Source organism: Urocitellus parryii, chromosome 3 (assembly GCF_045843805.1).
Source record: "Urocitellus parryii isolate mUroPar1 chromosome 3, mUroPar1.hap1, whole genome shotgun sequence".
In the NCBI taxonomy this organism is placed as follows: domain Eukaryota; kingdom Metazoa; phylum Chordata; class Mammalia; order Rodentia; family Sciuridae; genus Urocitellus; species Urocitellus parryii.
In genome coordinates this window covers 58,031,989-58,049,216 of record NC_135533.1, presented here as the reverse complement: position 1 = coordinate 58,049,216, position 17,228 = coordinate 58,031,989, and the positions used below count along the sequence as shown (strand labels likewise).

Sequence of the window (17,228 nt, the reverse complement as noted above, 5' to 3'; positions counted from 1 at the left end):
CATGTCACACCTGAGCCTTCCAGTGATCACTCCCCTCCTCTTTCTCGGTGGATTTGAATTACCTGCCCTTCCATTGACCCACCCTGGTTCTCAGGTGACATTTCAGGAACCCTTGCCATTTGAGTCACCTGTTATTTTAGGACTGGGTTAGTAAAGAAGAGGAGGCAGATTCAGATGAGGGGCTATGAAATGGATTTTAGCATCTTTCTGTCTCCATTTTCAGTCTTTCTCAAGAACTCTTGGCATTCTTCCATTCCTATTTCTCCTAGGACCACATCTCTTAGGCAAGTAATAAAGATGCAGTACTAATATAGTAGTTAAGCCCATGGGCTCTGGGGCCAGACAAACTGTATTTATTTCCAGTAGCTTCCTGAAACTGTTCTTTTGAAGGTCACTGATTATCTTCTAATTGAAAAATCCAGTAAGTTTACTGTGAAACTTTTTTCTCTACTACTCTCTGTAGCTTATGTCACTGAGGACCATCTCTTCTTGCTTGATAATCTCTTCTGCATTGGCTTATGGCTACCATGTTATTTTGGCTTTTGACTGGGTCTTCTCAGTTCCTTTGTTAACCACTTCCACTCACGTTATTGCACTTAGGAATCCTCTCTTTCTGAAAACTCTCTTGTGGAGAGCTGATGCAGTTTGATAGCATTGTCTATCACTTCCATGCTCATACCTCCAAAGTTCATTAAATTTCCCTTCGGCTCAGATTCTCAACTCTCTTGCAAATAGGTATTTCCTTATGTATTTCCATCCATCACGTTTAATTTGGCAAAATTTGACTTAAATTGCCATATTGTCTCTCCTGGAATCTACTTTAGTTCTCTCCCCACTTCTTCTCACTAGCCTGCCAGCCTTTAAACTTCAGAGACAGCTCTTGTGAGTATAATGAAGAAGAAGTCAGTGACTGAATTTTATCAACTTTCTTTAAAATTTTCTCTAACTAAAGTACCTTGTCCCTCTGTGTTAGCTGTAGCCCTGACCCTTCTTCCTTTATCAATAGGTCATTAGCATAACACCTCTGCCACCTTCTCTTAAGTCTCTCTGTTCTTCCATTTTTTTTTCTCTTACAAGGATATTGCCAGCTCAAGAAACACCAGAGTAGTGCATTTTCCCTACAAGTCTAACACCCTTTCCTTGCTTCAATGCTTGCTGTAAGTTAACCCAACTCTACTATCTAGCAGCTTCCAGATATAAGTCCTCTGCTTTAATCAGCAACTCCTGAGCTTCTTCCAGGATCATGTCCACATGATCCTGCCTTGTTCAGCTGGTTCCCCTGCTTTAAAATGTTCTTTCCTTTACCCACCTAATTCCTAGCCATCCTTCAAGTCCAGGGCTCAACACTCCCATGAAACCCTGTAACTCTGGCAATTCAACACTTTCTCTCATTTCCACATCTGTAGCATTTCTGGCTCTTCCCCAGTGAAGCTCTAAATTAGGTATACTTCTTAGTATACTTCTCATTTTCCTCCAATGGGTTGTAACCTCCTTTAGGGCAATGAGTTAAGACAGTGGCAAAGCAGAACCATGGGCTCATGCTTGGGAAGCTACACTGGGACTTCAGAAGATTTCTTAGTTTTAAATCTGACAATAAACTTGTGCTATGGTTAATAAGTTTGATCATACAGTTAATTCATAAAAGTAAAAATGATTTATAATGCTATACATACTTCCATGCACAATTATTAGCTTATGTTTTTTTTTGTATGGTTAAAAGGACTTCAATTTTTCAGATGAGGAAACTGAAGTTTGGAGACTTCAGTAATAATTTTCTATAGTTTGCTTACAGACTCACAAGGCTGAATAAGGCAGAGCTCTTACTATACTACAAATTCATCTTCTTTTTTTTTCCAGGAAAATATAACCTAACCAATGTGTAAGGCAAAGAATAAATGATGAATCTACCCCAATTATTTATTGTTGACTATAGCAATGCCTCTAGCAGTGTATTGTATCTTCTGTTTAGTCTCAGTGTTCCCTTCCCAGTGAGAAGGACCAGCATCCATTCAGTTCTGCAACTCAGAAACCAGGGAATCACCTTCAATGCCACCCTTTCCCTCAACTTCCCATGTTCATTTCATCATCAAGTTTGTCTACTGTTCTTGTCTCCTGGTCTCTTAAATTTCTCCACTTCTCTTCTTAGCCCAAACTACAAGCATTTCCACCTCTTTAGGAGCCTCCTTGCATCTATTCTTATCCCCTCCAATTTGTATTCCAGTTAGAATAAGCTTTTCTGAATTTGAATCTGATCATGGCTCCCTGTCCCTGAACACACCCATGGCCTTTTTGGTGTTCCTATAATAAATCCTCAAATCCTTAATAAAACCTGCTCTTCATGGTCTGACATCATCTCACACCTTACTCTGTCTGCCCTACCATCGTCTGTCTAATCCACATGTACAGTATCTCAAACATCCTCACTTCCTCCTACAATAGGCCATTACTCTTGCCTGGAACACTCTTACCCTTAATCTTTACCTAATTAGTTCCCATTCACCCTTTATATCCTATTTAAATTACCATTTTCCCAAGAAATTATTCCATGGCCTTGACCAAATGAAATTTCCTTATGACATCCAATATTATAGCATCACGTATCTGATCTCCATCATTACATAGTTGGATTGTATATTTACTTCCGTGACTACTAGGGTATTTCTGGCTAATAACTCTCTCATTGACCTAAAAGGTCTTTGAGGCAGAGATACGTCTCATTTGCACCAAGATCCAGTACATAATTAAGCAGTTCAAAAGTATTTGCTTTATGAGTGGATAATTTGCTTCATGAATGAATAATTGCTACTGATGATTAATGGCCATTTCAGTTTGATTGGTGAATGGTTTGATGCTAATTAGTGGACAATGAACTTTGGTTTACTTTCACTACCACTGTGGCAAAAATACTGGGATCCTAACCTATGGTCACATGGTAAGTGAGTGGAGAAAGCGGCAATGTCCCATGGTCACAGTCATTCCCAACCATTATTTAGCACAGATTTTAAGTTGTCAACATTACATTTATTTATGTCAAAGAGCTACAAACTGAAATCCTCAATTCTGGCTGGTGGGCCACATAAACATTTAACATTTGAACACATTTCCAGACCACAAGGCAGTCAGCTTAACCTAAAACAAGAACATGCCATATTTAACATGTAGGAATTAAGAGTTGACAGAGTATAGATATGTTAACCTATGTTTGAGGAAAGTGCTCTGAGGCTGGCATGTTGTTCTAATGATCTTTGGCATGTGGCAGAGCATGATAAGAAGGGGGTCCAGCCTGGGTTACAACCATGCACATTTCTTTCTGAATTACTCAAAGGGCTTTGTTATAAGACAGTGTCACCTTTAAGACCATTGTGCAACATGAGCCTTGAGGGTAATGCAGTAAACAAACTGCATATTTTCAATACGGTAACAGAAGGTAAGAGGAGTAAATGAATGCTCATCAGATTTTTTCAAATATCATTTGAAAGGGTCAAAATTCTTGTGGGTATGTGCAAGAGACAATTAAAAGATAGATTAAAAGATGAGAAATAATTACTTTTCTTGAGTAAAAGACTCCAGGGTATAATGACTAGCTGGAGTAAATCTTAGAATGTCGCTTATTTGCAAAATGCGGCCGAGTAGCTGGGTAATAATTCATAGAATTCATAAAGACTTAAAAGACTGCTGCCTTAATGGAGTTTTTTTTTCTATTTTACTTATTAAGATCGCCTTAATAATTCATGCATGGCAATACCTTTAACGAGCAACAAAATCTCACGTATCTCATTTAAACTTGGCAAGTGTGCTGACAGTTAATATAGCCTCGTGCCTCTGAGCCAGCAATTGTAAAGCAGCCCTGGGCTGTTAGTAACTGAAACCATCACATTTATGATAATCCCAAGAAAAGTTAGGTCCAGATGAATGGTTGGATTTTATGGCCATTTGCTAAGAGATTTATTCATTCTTCATTTGTGGGGAGGCGACAGAACAATAATGAGACCAACCTATAACTCTTATTCCACATGCTGTGTTAGTTGCTTCTTTCTTAATGGCAGCAACTGATCACTATTTTCTTGGAGGGAACAGGAGTTTCTATCAAGATTTTTAAAGTTTTCCTATGATAAACACCTACTTTCGATGGTGAAAGAGTCATATTACACTATTCTACTAAGCAGTTAATCCTCTGCCTTACTCGAATAGAAGCATAAATGCACAGGTAATTTAGATTTGACTTCTTTACCAGCATTTACTAGGCAATTTTCTTAAGCCACGATCATTTCCCATAGACACAGTGAATGAAGCATTTACAACTGTCTTTCACAGAAGAGAATGCTCTGGGTGATGATTCTCAAGATATTGTTCAAAATAAAATTCCAAAAGCAGAAGCTAATGTTAACACAAAATTATTTGCTACATCCATTCATATGATAATGCTCACTACATTATGTCAGTATAACTGGCAAGTAGGCTCAATTTAAATCTATTTTGTGTTCAACTGACCTATTTAAATTATTTGTTCTTGGCATCTCTAAATTTGGTTGAAAAAGTTGGTTAATGGAGCCAATTTTTTCTTCTATAGGCCATTCTTTAAAAAATATTTTAAAAGTAAAGGCCTTGATTTTGGGAATATTCAGAATAATGTCACCACAAAAACAAGCTTATCTTATTTTTATTAAGATTGCCTTAATAGTTCATATATAGCAGTACCATAGACAGGTAACAAAACCTCATCTATCCCATTTAAACTTTCTGTGCTAAAATATGCCAATGGAAGGTGGGTCAGTTCATGCAGAAGCATCCCTACCTAGTGTAAGGCGGGAGAGGCAGAGTGATTCTGGTCCACTTGTTGAAAGTATCTGACACCAGGATCCTCTGCAGATGATAGCGATTGCATTCAACATTGGTAGGCAGACAGTCCCTCACCAGTGGGTGCCATGACAATCCAAGATCCACTGAGTACTCCAGTTCAATAGCTGCAACAGGAAACAGACCCAAGAACCATAGTCACTTATCACATTTCTATGTTTTACTTTCAATCAAATGTCAATTTGATTTTTCCCTATATTTGTGTTTCTTACTCTGAAATGTTTCCCCATCTTTTGTACATTATTTATTATGTACATTATTTATTATTTTTAAATTTCTATATTGAAATACTTTTGTCCATTATTTATTATCTTTAAATTTTTATATTGAAATACTTTTTATTTTAAGGAAATATGATCTAGTGAAAAAAGTAAATTTTGCTGAATCCTCCTTTATAATGAGAAACTTTCAGAGCGATTACAGCAAAATTATTGCTTCATAGCTATACATGTTATATATTTACAATTTAATATCATACTAGTAACATAAATTATATAAATGCATTAAGTGCTATATAATTTATAACTAAATTAATGTATAATGTTCATTTAATTATTAACACACAGAGAATATATTAATTATATATTTTAATGATCAGTCTTTAAACAGTTAAAAAAACTGAGCAGGCTTCTCAAATTTTGACCTTCCTACAGGAATTCTGAATGTCAATTTTGCTGGCGATTTAAAATTCATGACTATACAAGTACATATAAAAATCATATTGCTCACTTACTGGACTTTAACTTTTTGAGTCAGAATGTACCTATTGAATACAAAATTCAATAATATTTCAGAAACTCACAATTCACCTATGTATCACACATGGACTTATCAGAGGTTCTGAATGGTCCTAGAGCAGAGGTAGCCACAGATGTTTGGCCCTGTCTGGAGATGGATGACTTACCATAGCAAGAGTCTGTGACTGAGCAGGAGGCAGCAAAATCTATCTGTAGGAATGAATCCTCATTCACAGCAATGTCTGTGGTGACCACATAACGGGTGCTGGCCTTTTCAATGAAGACCAGGGCATCACCTGTAGAGCCACACACGGGCATCTTGGTGCCCCCTGGGTGGAGCAGCCATTTTCTACTATCCAGAGTTGTGAAATCATCCTCCAAGACTGTATTACCAGAAATATTTCCTCCAATAAGAATCTAAAATAGAGTTAAAAAAAATAAAAGCAACACCCTAAATTCTCAATTTGGCTTTAAGGTACGGGAAAGTTCAGTCTTTTTGTTTGTTTGTTTTGATCTGCCAGTCTGTTCAGAGCTGGCACTATATAGCTAGCATAATGTTAGGGGGCCTTTCAGAATGCTCTTGTTTATGTGGTCTGCTTGCCCATCTGGCAAGAAGCTAGAGAAAACAAATCAAAGGATTGACAAAACCATTCACAGCATTCACTGGCCAAACTGTGCCTTTGGAAACTATATGTACCCAAGCTGGGAAAGCAAACTTTGGCTTACGTGTGATTATTTTCTATGTAAAATTTCTATTTAAGGACACTTGTACCCTGAGGCATTTCAGTTCCAATTCATTCAATGGACTCTACTGTTTGTTCACAGGTACTTTTTCTCTTCTATTATGTATGAAGTTCCTTTAGGGTAGTCCATAAAGACGTTGAGCAGATTTATTCCTCTTTTTTTCTTTAAAGGCCAGGAAAGAAGATTTGAAAATGGCTGACTTTCTGTGGCACCAATGCCAGTTTTGCACATTTTCCTTTCAGGGAATTATAACCTTGTATCAGGCTTGATAAAGTTTCTGGATCCATATGGCAGCATTCTTTATGAGCAGGATCTAGGCCTTCTGTTGCATGGTTTATTTTCATGGGCTTACGCAACTGAAGGACCAGTGAATGAAAGGAAGCTAAAGCCCTTATCTAATCTAGCTGTGTGTCCTTAGGCAAGTCACTAAATTAGCCTGGACTTCCTATACTGAGTAAGGGGATTGGACTAAATGCTTTCTAAGGCCATGTTCAGTTCAAGTGACAAAAATTAAAATAGTTAATCCTGAAGGGACTGACCTGATCGATAACCCAGGGGCTGTAGAAGTGCCCATTTTCAGATGGCTGCCACCAGCGGAGGCGAGTAGAGCCAGAACGGGCTTTCAAAGGTATCTCCAGGGCAATGTACCTGCCCACGTTGCTGGAGTTGCTGAAAAGAAACTCTTGAAGGAGACTCCAGGTGAGGCCACCATTGAGAGAATACTGTAGAAGCACAGGTTGGCTCCTAGGGTCTGGAACACCTTTACCACATCCCAGTCTCATGAAGAACTGCACAAATCTGACATTAGTAAACTTTACTGTAGACTTTTACTTCAATGAGGAATCCATATTATAACAGAATACAAGCACCAAGGATAATGTGGGGGAATGAATGGCTTTAAGGAATGATGATTTAATGAATGTCCAAAGCAATCACTTCAAAGCCTGATTTTGCTTTTTAATGTGAAAGGGAGTTAATTAAATGTGAAGTGTGAAAAATGGCAATTCTGTGCCCATATTTGGATCTCAAATCTCTCCTCAGAGGAGAATCTGAGGGAAGTGAGCATTCTTTGCACCCTTTGGCTACTCCATAAGATGATGGGAGGGATCCAAAGGCTGTTCTAATTTGGGAGTGTGTAGTTATCTACTTAAGATAAATTGGATTCTAGTCCTTAGTATTTGAAACTAGAAGAATGGAATTAATAGAGATTATGCCACGTTATCAGCAAAATCAATTCTCAGGTTTCACCAGTACTTTTACAGATCTCGTATCGCTGGTTTTGGGAGACACATTTAAATTCATCAGTTGTAGCACCTCTTTGCAAAAGGCCAGGCAGTTTTTGGAAGAGGTGTGTCAAGCCTGGACCTCTTTTCTGTCTTTTGTGCCAGAGGCAGGGAAGCATGGGTGTGGGTGGTTGGTGGTAGTGGGCTGAGCCAGCCTCTGTCTGTTGCTGGGTCCGGGGATGGATGATGCTGGCCGCTGAGAACTGTGGCAGCCAGCCAGTGGCAGCTTTCCTAGCTGGCAGGGAGGTGGACAGAGCAGTAGCAAGCAGCTGGGGTGCCAGTGAAAACGAGCTCACATGTTATCTTTGGCAGACAAGCTGCTGGTGCCTGGTCTGGACACTACGATAGTTGGTAATGCAGAATAAATTTCATGTAGAACTCAACATACATACCTAATAACGTATGCATGCCAAACACGAGAAATATAATGGGGCTCATAATAAATGTTATCAGTACCATATAAAAAAAATTCATTCCTCATGATTTCCCCACCTTCCATTTATTTGTCTCATGACCCTGGAAAAATTGGGATCTTACATGAAGCATTGTCAGGTCAATATATGCAAATCCTACACAGCATGCTACTGAGATGAGCTATATTATGAAGCTTTTAACATTGGATTAAAGAAAACATACGTGGCTAGTGCCTAGTGATAGTTACACTCATAAAAACATTAATTATTTACAGAGAAAAATTTTCAGAATATTGTCTACTTATATTAGGAATATGTTTATATTAATTTAGAGATAAAATAACTACCAAGTTGTTGGTAGTTAAGAAAAAGCATATCAGAATTACTTATTTGAAAAAACTAGTAACTTCTAAATTAGAGAAATTAGCTTCTAGTGAAAAATCTAAAGTAAAATGTATCAAGTTAAACTATATATATTAAAATGGAATAAATATAATTAAAGTCTTACTTTCTATAACTGCAAAATTATTATATCACAGATAGAACTATATTTTCTATGAAGTGTGATAAAATGTATGATCAATAAAGGTTTAGATGGAAGAGGCAATGAATATGTAAGACATATCTTAAGATACTTTGAAATATTTCGAAAACTAAAAACACGATTTCTTTGTTCACTTGCAAAAATAGGTCAGGGTTCCATTTTATACATGTTAAATTGTCTTTCTTAAGTTTTTGGCTCATCAAATGATCAAGGGATACACATCTTGACAGGACATAATCCTCTGAGCCAGTTTAAAATGTTTGTTTCTGAGTGACTGTGCTCAATTTAGAAAATGACTTCTTAGAATGTGTGAGTGAATCATTGGAAAGATGCTTATAGAGAATAAGGTCATGCCTCAAATGTTCTTAAATAAAATTGCTAGTGGAGATAAAATTAACCGTGAATAATTTAAGGACGTATTGCATTTCAACTAAGCTCTTTGCTACGTGTGTTATAATAAATGTATATAATTTCTGCATAGTCCAAGTACTAATGAAAAGTGTGTAGAATGTGGATAAAGAAGATGCAATATCATCTTCTTGAAGTTAAAGTAAATCAAACATTGTCATTTGCCAGTCTCAAACTTACAAAAGAATAGATATTAGCTTTTGTCTGTTTAGCTGTGCTTCATTTCTGATGTGCCTATTGAACTAATCTTTCAGTGTTGACTGGAAATGATATGAACTGTGTCTTAATGGAGGCTCCCACCAGGAAGAAGTCCAGCATCTCTAAGGGAAGGCCTTGTCCTTGAGATCTCTCTGCTTCTTTCCGTTTTGATTAGGTCCATTATCATACATTACAATGCAGTCTTCCAATGATTACCTAGCGTGAGATAAATCCAGGTCCCGAGTCATCAACATGCGCAAGCCATCCTCATTGAAGAAGAGGTTGTTTCCACTGGAAAGGATTCCACACTTCCGGGATGGCTTTCCACCACTCATTAATAAGAATCTATCAGATTCCAGTTGACCTGAAAAAAGTGGGAAATGTAGTTTACCCATGAACCCCAAGGATAATTATTCTATTTTAAAAGGAATATAGTAAATACATTTTGTACTTTTTGTTTTATTTTTTTCAGTGCTGGAGATTGAGCCTGGGGTCTTGGGCTTGTAGGCAAGTGCTCTACCACTGAGCTACACTGCCAGCACCACCATATAGTTTTTAAATATAAAGTCATAAATATTAAAGTGTATTTTGGGAGAAGGCTCCTTTTCAACGTATTAGTTTATTTGAATTGTTTAGCCTGGGCTAGTATAATCTAAGAGCCCACATGATAGAAGGAAATGTCTTTCCTTGAGGATTAATAGTCCAGCCAGATGGGTCCCTCTTTTTTATTATTCCACACTGAAAAAGAGAGAGAGAGAGAGAGAGAGAGAGAGAGAGAGAGAGTATGTGGGCCCAAAGTGAGGGAGGACATATAAGCTTTCCACCAGTCTTTCTACTGTGTCCTTTCTAATGTGAGGATAGTATTAGACAGGGATAACAAAATATTTTATTTATTTATTTATTTATGTTTAATTTTTAGTTGTCGTTGGACACAATACCTTTTATTTTATTTATTTATTTTCATGTGAGATAGGGTCTCACTAAGTTGCCCACGCTGGCCTTGAACCTGCAATCTTCCTGCCTAATGCTCACAAGTTGCTGAGATCACAGCATGCGTGTATCACTGTGCCTGGCCTAAATAAGGCTTTAACAGTCAGCTTTCAACTCTATTCAGATATTCATCTTAGATCTTTTATATTTTTGTTGTAAAATATGCAAAGCATTAAGTTTACCATTTTAACCATTGTACAGTGAAAAATTCAGTGACATTGAGTATGTTATTTGTGTGGTGCAATCATCACTGCTAATGGTTCAAGTTTCTCATAGCCCCAAAAGGAAATCTGTACACATTAAGCAGTCACTCCCCATTTTCCCACCTCCACCCACTGGAAACCACTAATTTTTCTCTGTTTCTATGGATTTACATATTTTGGATATTTCATATATATGAAATATATACCGTGTGGCCTTTTGTGCTGGCTTCTATCACTTAGCATGTTTTCAAAGTTCATTCATTCATGATTTAAAATGTATTCATATTTAATTCCTTTTTATGGCAGTATAATGTTCTATTGTTTATATCTAAATCTAGTTTTAATATGTACTGTAAAACCATAGATATATAGTTTTAAAGAAAATTTGGGAAAAACAAAGAAAAATTTTAAATTTCATTATCTTAACATAGATAGCTATGACATAAGACTTTCTCTTAGAAAATGTTTATCCATAGCTTGGCCATAGTGCATCTACAATCTAAATGCTTTTATATAATCATTACATCATGTACATTTTTCTACTTTGTGACATTATCTTCATATATAATGATGCTGGATTTAGAGGTGTAAAAGCAAGTTCCAAAAAGCAATGAGAGGTTCTTTAGTGAGTTATTGAAAAAGCAATGAAAGGAAGTTAGAGTTATGATAAATCATTTCTTCCATCCAAGAAGACTAACTTTCTGGAGATATTTTCTAAAATTTTCATTAATCAGAAGTTACATGTGACATAAAGAGTGGTAAAAATAGCCTTAGTTTTTTCTCTATAAAGGTCCTGTTCTCTCTTGTTGACGATTATTTCAAAAGTGAAACCCTAAAAAAATTCAGAACTAAATGAATTCTTCAGTGTTTACAATTATTTTGATAAAACTGATACTTGAGAGAACTTAATACTTAATTCTATATCACAAATTGTGTTCAATTTATAAGTTTTTTTATAAAGTTACACAGAATTTATGAAAAGACTACCTTCAAAATCATCCTTAAGAAAATCAGGATTTTTGGTGCTTATTTTGCAGGTTGGACCTGAGTAGCCAGGATCACATATACACTTGGTTCCATTGACACAGCTCCCATGTCCATTACACATCTCTTCACATTGGGGACCAATGTAGACATTATCAATGGCCCATGTCACTGGCTGAGAGCCTGCAGGGTAAAATCCCTGATACCATCTGAAGCGTACAGATCTGGAAAAGAGGTACAAGTCTTTAAAAAATGAATCAACAGAACAATACACCTTTAGAGTAAGCACATCTGATCAATAAGCAATGGGAAGTTACTACCTGTGTACCACAATCAAAAAGCAGAAAACATAATCTGCCATTTCAGGAACAAAACTACAGTCTCCAATCTCCAGAATTTTGTCAATAAGTTTCTTGCTTCCGCAAGCCCCTTGCAATTCTATCAATATGTAAAAATTCCACCACCTGACCTGCCCACCTTTTTCAATATTTCATACCTAAATGAAGGTTCCATCTCTATTATATATACCCTGCATAACAAACCTTTTAATTTTTCAAATTGAGGTAAACTTCATATAGCATAAAATTAACCACTAACCATTTAAAGTATACAGTTCAGCAGCATTTACACATTCACTGTATTGTCTCTATCTAGTTACGAGATATTTTCATCACCTCTAAAAGAAACCCCCTTTGCCCACTCAGCCCCTGACAAACCACTAATCTGCTTTCTGTTTCTGGGGGTTTCCTGTTTTGGACATTTCATAGAAATGGAATATATGTGACTTTTGTGTCCAGTTTCATTCATTTAGCATCATGATTTTAAGGTTCATCCACATTAGCAAAAATCAAAATTTCATTCCTTTTTATGAATGAATAATATTCCACTATATCAATATACCATTTTTTTTCATTCATCAATTGATGAACACTTGGTGGTTTCCACCTTTTGGCTACCGTAAATAGTGATGGTATGAACATTTGTATATAGTACAATATTTGCTTAAATTAGTGTTTTGAATTCTTTTGGGTAGAATGGTAGTGTAATTGTTGGGTCTTATGATCTATGACTAAACTTTTTATTTCTCATGATCCCTTCCATAGTTTTGATGGAATTTCCATTATTATAGTTATCATAGCTGGAGTTATTTCAAAGTGTGATAATTTCCTCACTTGTAGAAACTTGTAGAAGTCAATGTCCATGTTTCCCTTTTCACATTTTTCCATGGTGCCCATTTCTATTTTTCATACACGGTAGATACTCAGTAAATTTTTAAGAGAAAAAGCAAGAAATCACCTATATTTTTAGTTTGTAATTTCTTAATTTTTAAAAAACTCAAAGATAAATAAATGAACTGTCTTATGTTAATGATGATAAATTAGCTCCTTGGAAATAATCTACATATTTAGGTAGCAGTCTAGAAATAGTTTAGTATATTTTATCATATATAAAACTCAGTTCAAAGAAGATGGATTTATTTTAGAGAGGGCAGGATATAGAGATGGCATGTACACATACTTTTGTGCATTTAGAATCTGCCCAATTTCCTGTTATTATAGAAACTGAATTCTTAATAATTTTTTATTATTTGAGAAACAAAACTCAGAAGTCAAATACTAGAGTTGGGGATGGATGGTTGAGAGGGAAATGTATTTGTGAAGCTTCTAAAATTTAGAAAATAGCAAAGGAGATGGAGTCAAGTTCTTACACATAAATTTAACTCTCATTCCTTGTTTATATCAAGACTCCAACTATACTAAGCTGCCCCCAAAATGCCAGTTCCTAATTAAACTTATTTTCAAATACTTGCCAGAGTTTAGTCTTGGCAAGAAGCACTTCTTACCTTTTGAACTTCCAGACTGCTGAGCTGAGGGAAATGGCTGGAGTTTTCCTTTGAACAAAAGCCTACATGGATTTTTTTGAACTTCTTATTTATTCAAATGTTCTGAATACAAATGAACCACCTTGGTTGGATATTTATTATTGTTCACCTGCCTTGACAGAAACTGCAGGCGTTATGATAAATGGTATGAAGGGTATGGTTTCGCTGTGGTTCCCTTCTGCCAAAATCTTATTTTGAAAATCCCTCATTCTCCTTGGTGAATGTCAGCACCTGTCCTCCTAAACCAGTGTTACTGAAAGGATCTGTTTTCTAAACATAAACTTAACATTTCAAGCACACAGCGCTGCCTCCATTAAATAGGGTTTTTGGTGGACTCATTATGAAACTGCATAAAGCAAAAACAATTAGGAAGTTTAAAGACAAAAGATTCTAGACTAAAAGGACACAAAGGTGATGTGAATAAAATCAGATGGAAACTCAATACTTGGCTTTTGAATATAAATGGGCAGTATGCAGAGGCAAAATATGAAACATTTGCCACCTGAAAATATTTGATATATTTTTTTTTTTTTTTTTGTGTGTGTGTGTGTGTGTCTTTCTCTAGTGTCCAAAAAGTCACAGGGGTAATTTCAATGTAGATTTTATATATTTTTAGCAGCTAGCACTTGAGCCATTACTATGTGCCATGTTGAATACAAACCAAGAAATGGTTCACTGAGTTGGAGAAAATTTAACTTTTGCCTTCCAGCAATTCATGCCTGTGTGCATTTTAAAAACAGTGCTAATTCCTTCCCTGAAACAAGGACTAGACAACAAATTTTTCCCCTCACAGAAATGGCTGAAGGCAGTTTGAAAGGTAGGTTTATACCACTCTGAGAATGGGCATGCCTCCTTAACCCATTTAATTTCTTCTCATAGAAATAAAACAACACAGACTACAAAGGACATGACAGTGTAAATTCTGTACACAATAACGTAGGATTGTAAGTGGATTTTTATCAGTGGGTGAAAATTTAGATGTCTGCATTTCTCTTGTTCAAATTTCCAAAATTATATTGCCTTTGTTTACAAGTCAGCAAAGCAAAGCAGCATCACCAGCTGCCAAGTGTGGTGGTCTCCATGACGTGCACATTGTCCTGGTGTGGGCATCTTTACTCGGGGGCTCTCACTGGCAGATCTTTTTGACCATATTTCAAAACCTTCAGACAGCATTGCCATTAATTCCATATTGGGAACTTGCTGAAGCAAGTCTCAGTTAAACAATCTAAAATCATGGCCTACCACCTATCTTGAAGGGGTTTTTTCTACCTTATAATTCTTAGCTGGGCAATTGGAGAAAACCAAGGTCCACGAAAGGGAAAACTTGGCACTTCTAGCAATATAGTGATGGAGTTTGATGGGATGTTCTAGTCGTAGGTGTGTGTCTGTGTGTGTCTGTTTAAGAGACAAAAGAACATAAACTGGACGACTGACAAACAACAGAACTTATTTCTTACAGTTCTGGTGGTTGGAAGTTCAAGATCAAGAAGCAAGAACATTGTGTCTGGTAAGGGCTTCCTCTGGGGTTCACAGATAAGGTAAGGTAACTGTCTGGAACTTCTTTTACAGGACAGTAATCCCACTCATGAAAGCTCTACCCTCATGACCTAATCACCTCCCCCAAAGACCCCGCTTTCTAATACCATTACTTTAGGGGTCCAGATTTCAACGGATGAATTCTGGGGTGGGGTAGAACATGAACGATCATACTCAGTACTGACTGCCTATGTGACTGGATAGCCAGGCTTTTCCCCCTGACTACCCTGCCCACGGGCATGGTCTTTTGGAAGTTTTGCTTCTGCTTCAACACTTGGATTTCTGGCCAAAGATTGGTTCAGATTTTTAGGAAACCTGCAATTGAGAGCCCTAGAAAATTAAGAGTTGTGGTTCGCTGAGTGATGCTAATATTAGCATGTTAAAAAATGAGGATCACATTTTGTTGCTGAAGTCCTCACACTTGCTGAATGGAGTCTGTGTAATTTCTTAATATCTTTCCAATAAATTCTTCAACAATTTTAGAATAATTTTTATATTTCTTGAAATAAACTATCTTTAATACAACTGGTTTTGGATAAAAAGTTTTTCCAGAGCTATTTTCCCCTTCCTACTTCTTCTGTAGACAAGCTGTAAGAATCAAGAGGAGCTTTCGGTTGCACAGACTAAATTATCAGCTCTACTCAGGAATTCTCTCCAGAGACTCTACTTGCCTCATCTGGATATCATTTCCAAGGAACTAGGGGGACATTTTGGTTAGTAGTATTTATCTTTTTAAAATTAGCTGGATTTTCTATTAAAATAATGTCTCATGTAACATCAAGGATTAGTAAGTGACATTAGGTGACAACAGAAAACATTTAAGTCCTTAGCAGTCAAATTATGAAACTTATGCTGTTGATGATGAGGAAGGAAATGGATTTATGTTCAAAGAAGACACAGACTTTGGAAAATTCACTTTCATTCTTTTGGAAAAGTACTAAGTATTAGTAGTAGTTTTGTTTGAATACCCAAGAATTCTAATTATGCTCAATTTCACATCAGAAATATAAATCTATTCCCATTTTGAAAGTAGTATAGTACTACTTTCTTCTTCTTTACATACTCTGAAATAATAAATTCCTTATTCGGAAAGTACAGACAGAAATTCTGAGGCAGGCTGCTTTGTTGACTTCCTCCCTTTGTTCACTTATACTATTAGCTTTATTTTTGGAACTATATTCTTTATTTCATTTTTATTATGGTTGAAGTCCTTTATCTCCAGGACTTTCAACAGAAAAGTCAAAGAATGCTGGGTTGAAAAAGTAGAAATGCCTGAGGGAAAAGTGCTAATGATTTTTTTTTTTTTTTTTTTTAGTGAGACACCAGGAATGTGTTTGGGCTTCCATCCTCCATATGTTCCCACTTCCTGCATGAGAGACACAGGAAGATGTTTGAATGATTTATATAGTGAGGTGGGGTCACAGGTACAGTCCACAGAGTGCTCTTAAATCTACCTTCAAACTGTAAGTTAGCAGCTGTATCAACTCTCTGTCCTATGCTTTAAATACCTATCCATCTGGTTCAGGTGAGAACTGAGAAAGAAGAGGAAGGTGGAATTTTTCCCTGATAGAGTAGCAAGTCAACGATGACTTCAGGAACAAACTGTCAAATGCGACAGTTTCCATCTTGAAAGGTATGACTACTTTCTTTTGCAAAATACTTGAGAGAATAAAAATTCTTCATTCTGGAGGAATGAAGACAGAAATTCTGAGCCAGGCTCAGAATCAAAGTGGTGCCAAGCAGCAGGTCCTCACCCGCAAAGGTGCAGCTTCCCGAAGTGCACGACCTCCCTCCTCCAGCCCTGGGTGGTCCCCGCGTAGTAGGTGCTGCTAGGGTGGTGCTCAGTGGAGCATAAGGAGCTGACGTGGCTGCTGCTGTGGTAGCAGAGAGGAAGCAGCAGGTGCCAAGTGGCCCCAAAGTCCCTTGAAAATTCCAGTCTGACTGGATCAGTAGATGAGCTATCAGTGGAGCATCCAACATTGATCTTGGGATAAAAGAAAAAAAATGATACAAATTATCTCAGAGCGACAAGCCTTGAAATGATTCACCACTTCATTATTTTCCAGAGAGTCCATTTTCCTGGGAGCTGTCTCACTGAAATATTTAACACTGTAAGATTCTGTTTTGCCTGAGCAATATCATATATTTCCTTTAAATTACATTTTTTTTTCATAAAGAACCTCAAAAGACCTCATGAAAAATTTATTTTCCCTCATTTTATGAGAAACCAGGAAGTGGATAAGGCAAAAGGCTGGGAGAATTCCAAATTTTACCTTTTGCCTATTTTCATCACCAAACCAAGCAATTTGTAATAAAAAGAGTTGTTTCCCTAATCCTGTCAGCTTCTCCCCCTAGTCTGCTAGGGAAGAATGCTTTCTGTTTTTCCTCTTCTGATACCTTCTAAGAAATCCCAGAAGTTATACATATGGAGCGTCTTCAACAATATTCA

General features: G+C 36.7%; 1 protein-coding gene across 2 annotated transcripts in view; it reads right to left on the bottom strand.

Moving 5' to 3' along the window:
• Reln (reelin) overlaps window positions 1–17,228 on the bottom strand; it is a 452,281-nt gene that overhangs the window by 49,675 nt on the left and 385,378 nt on the right. For both annotated transcript variants that reach the window (XM_077796721.1, XM_077796720.1), the window contains exons 41-46: window positions 16,534–16,763; window positions 11,365–11,585; window positions 9,401–9,548; window positions 6,878–7,136; window positions 5,762–6,011; window positions 4,796–4,964 (exon numbers count right to left, since the gene is read on the bottom strand). In XM_077796721.1, the coding sequence (XP_077652847.1) occupies window positions 4,796–4,964; window positions 5,762–6,011; window positions 6,878–7,136; window positions 9,401–9,548; window positions 11,365–11,585; window positions 16,534–16,763 (1,277 nt within the window). The remainder of the gene's footprint in view (window positions 1–4,795; window positions 4,965–5,761; window positions 6,012–6,877; window positions 7,137–9,400; window positions 9,549–11,364; window positions 11,586–16,533; window positions 16,764–17,228) is intronic.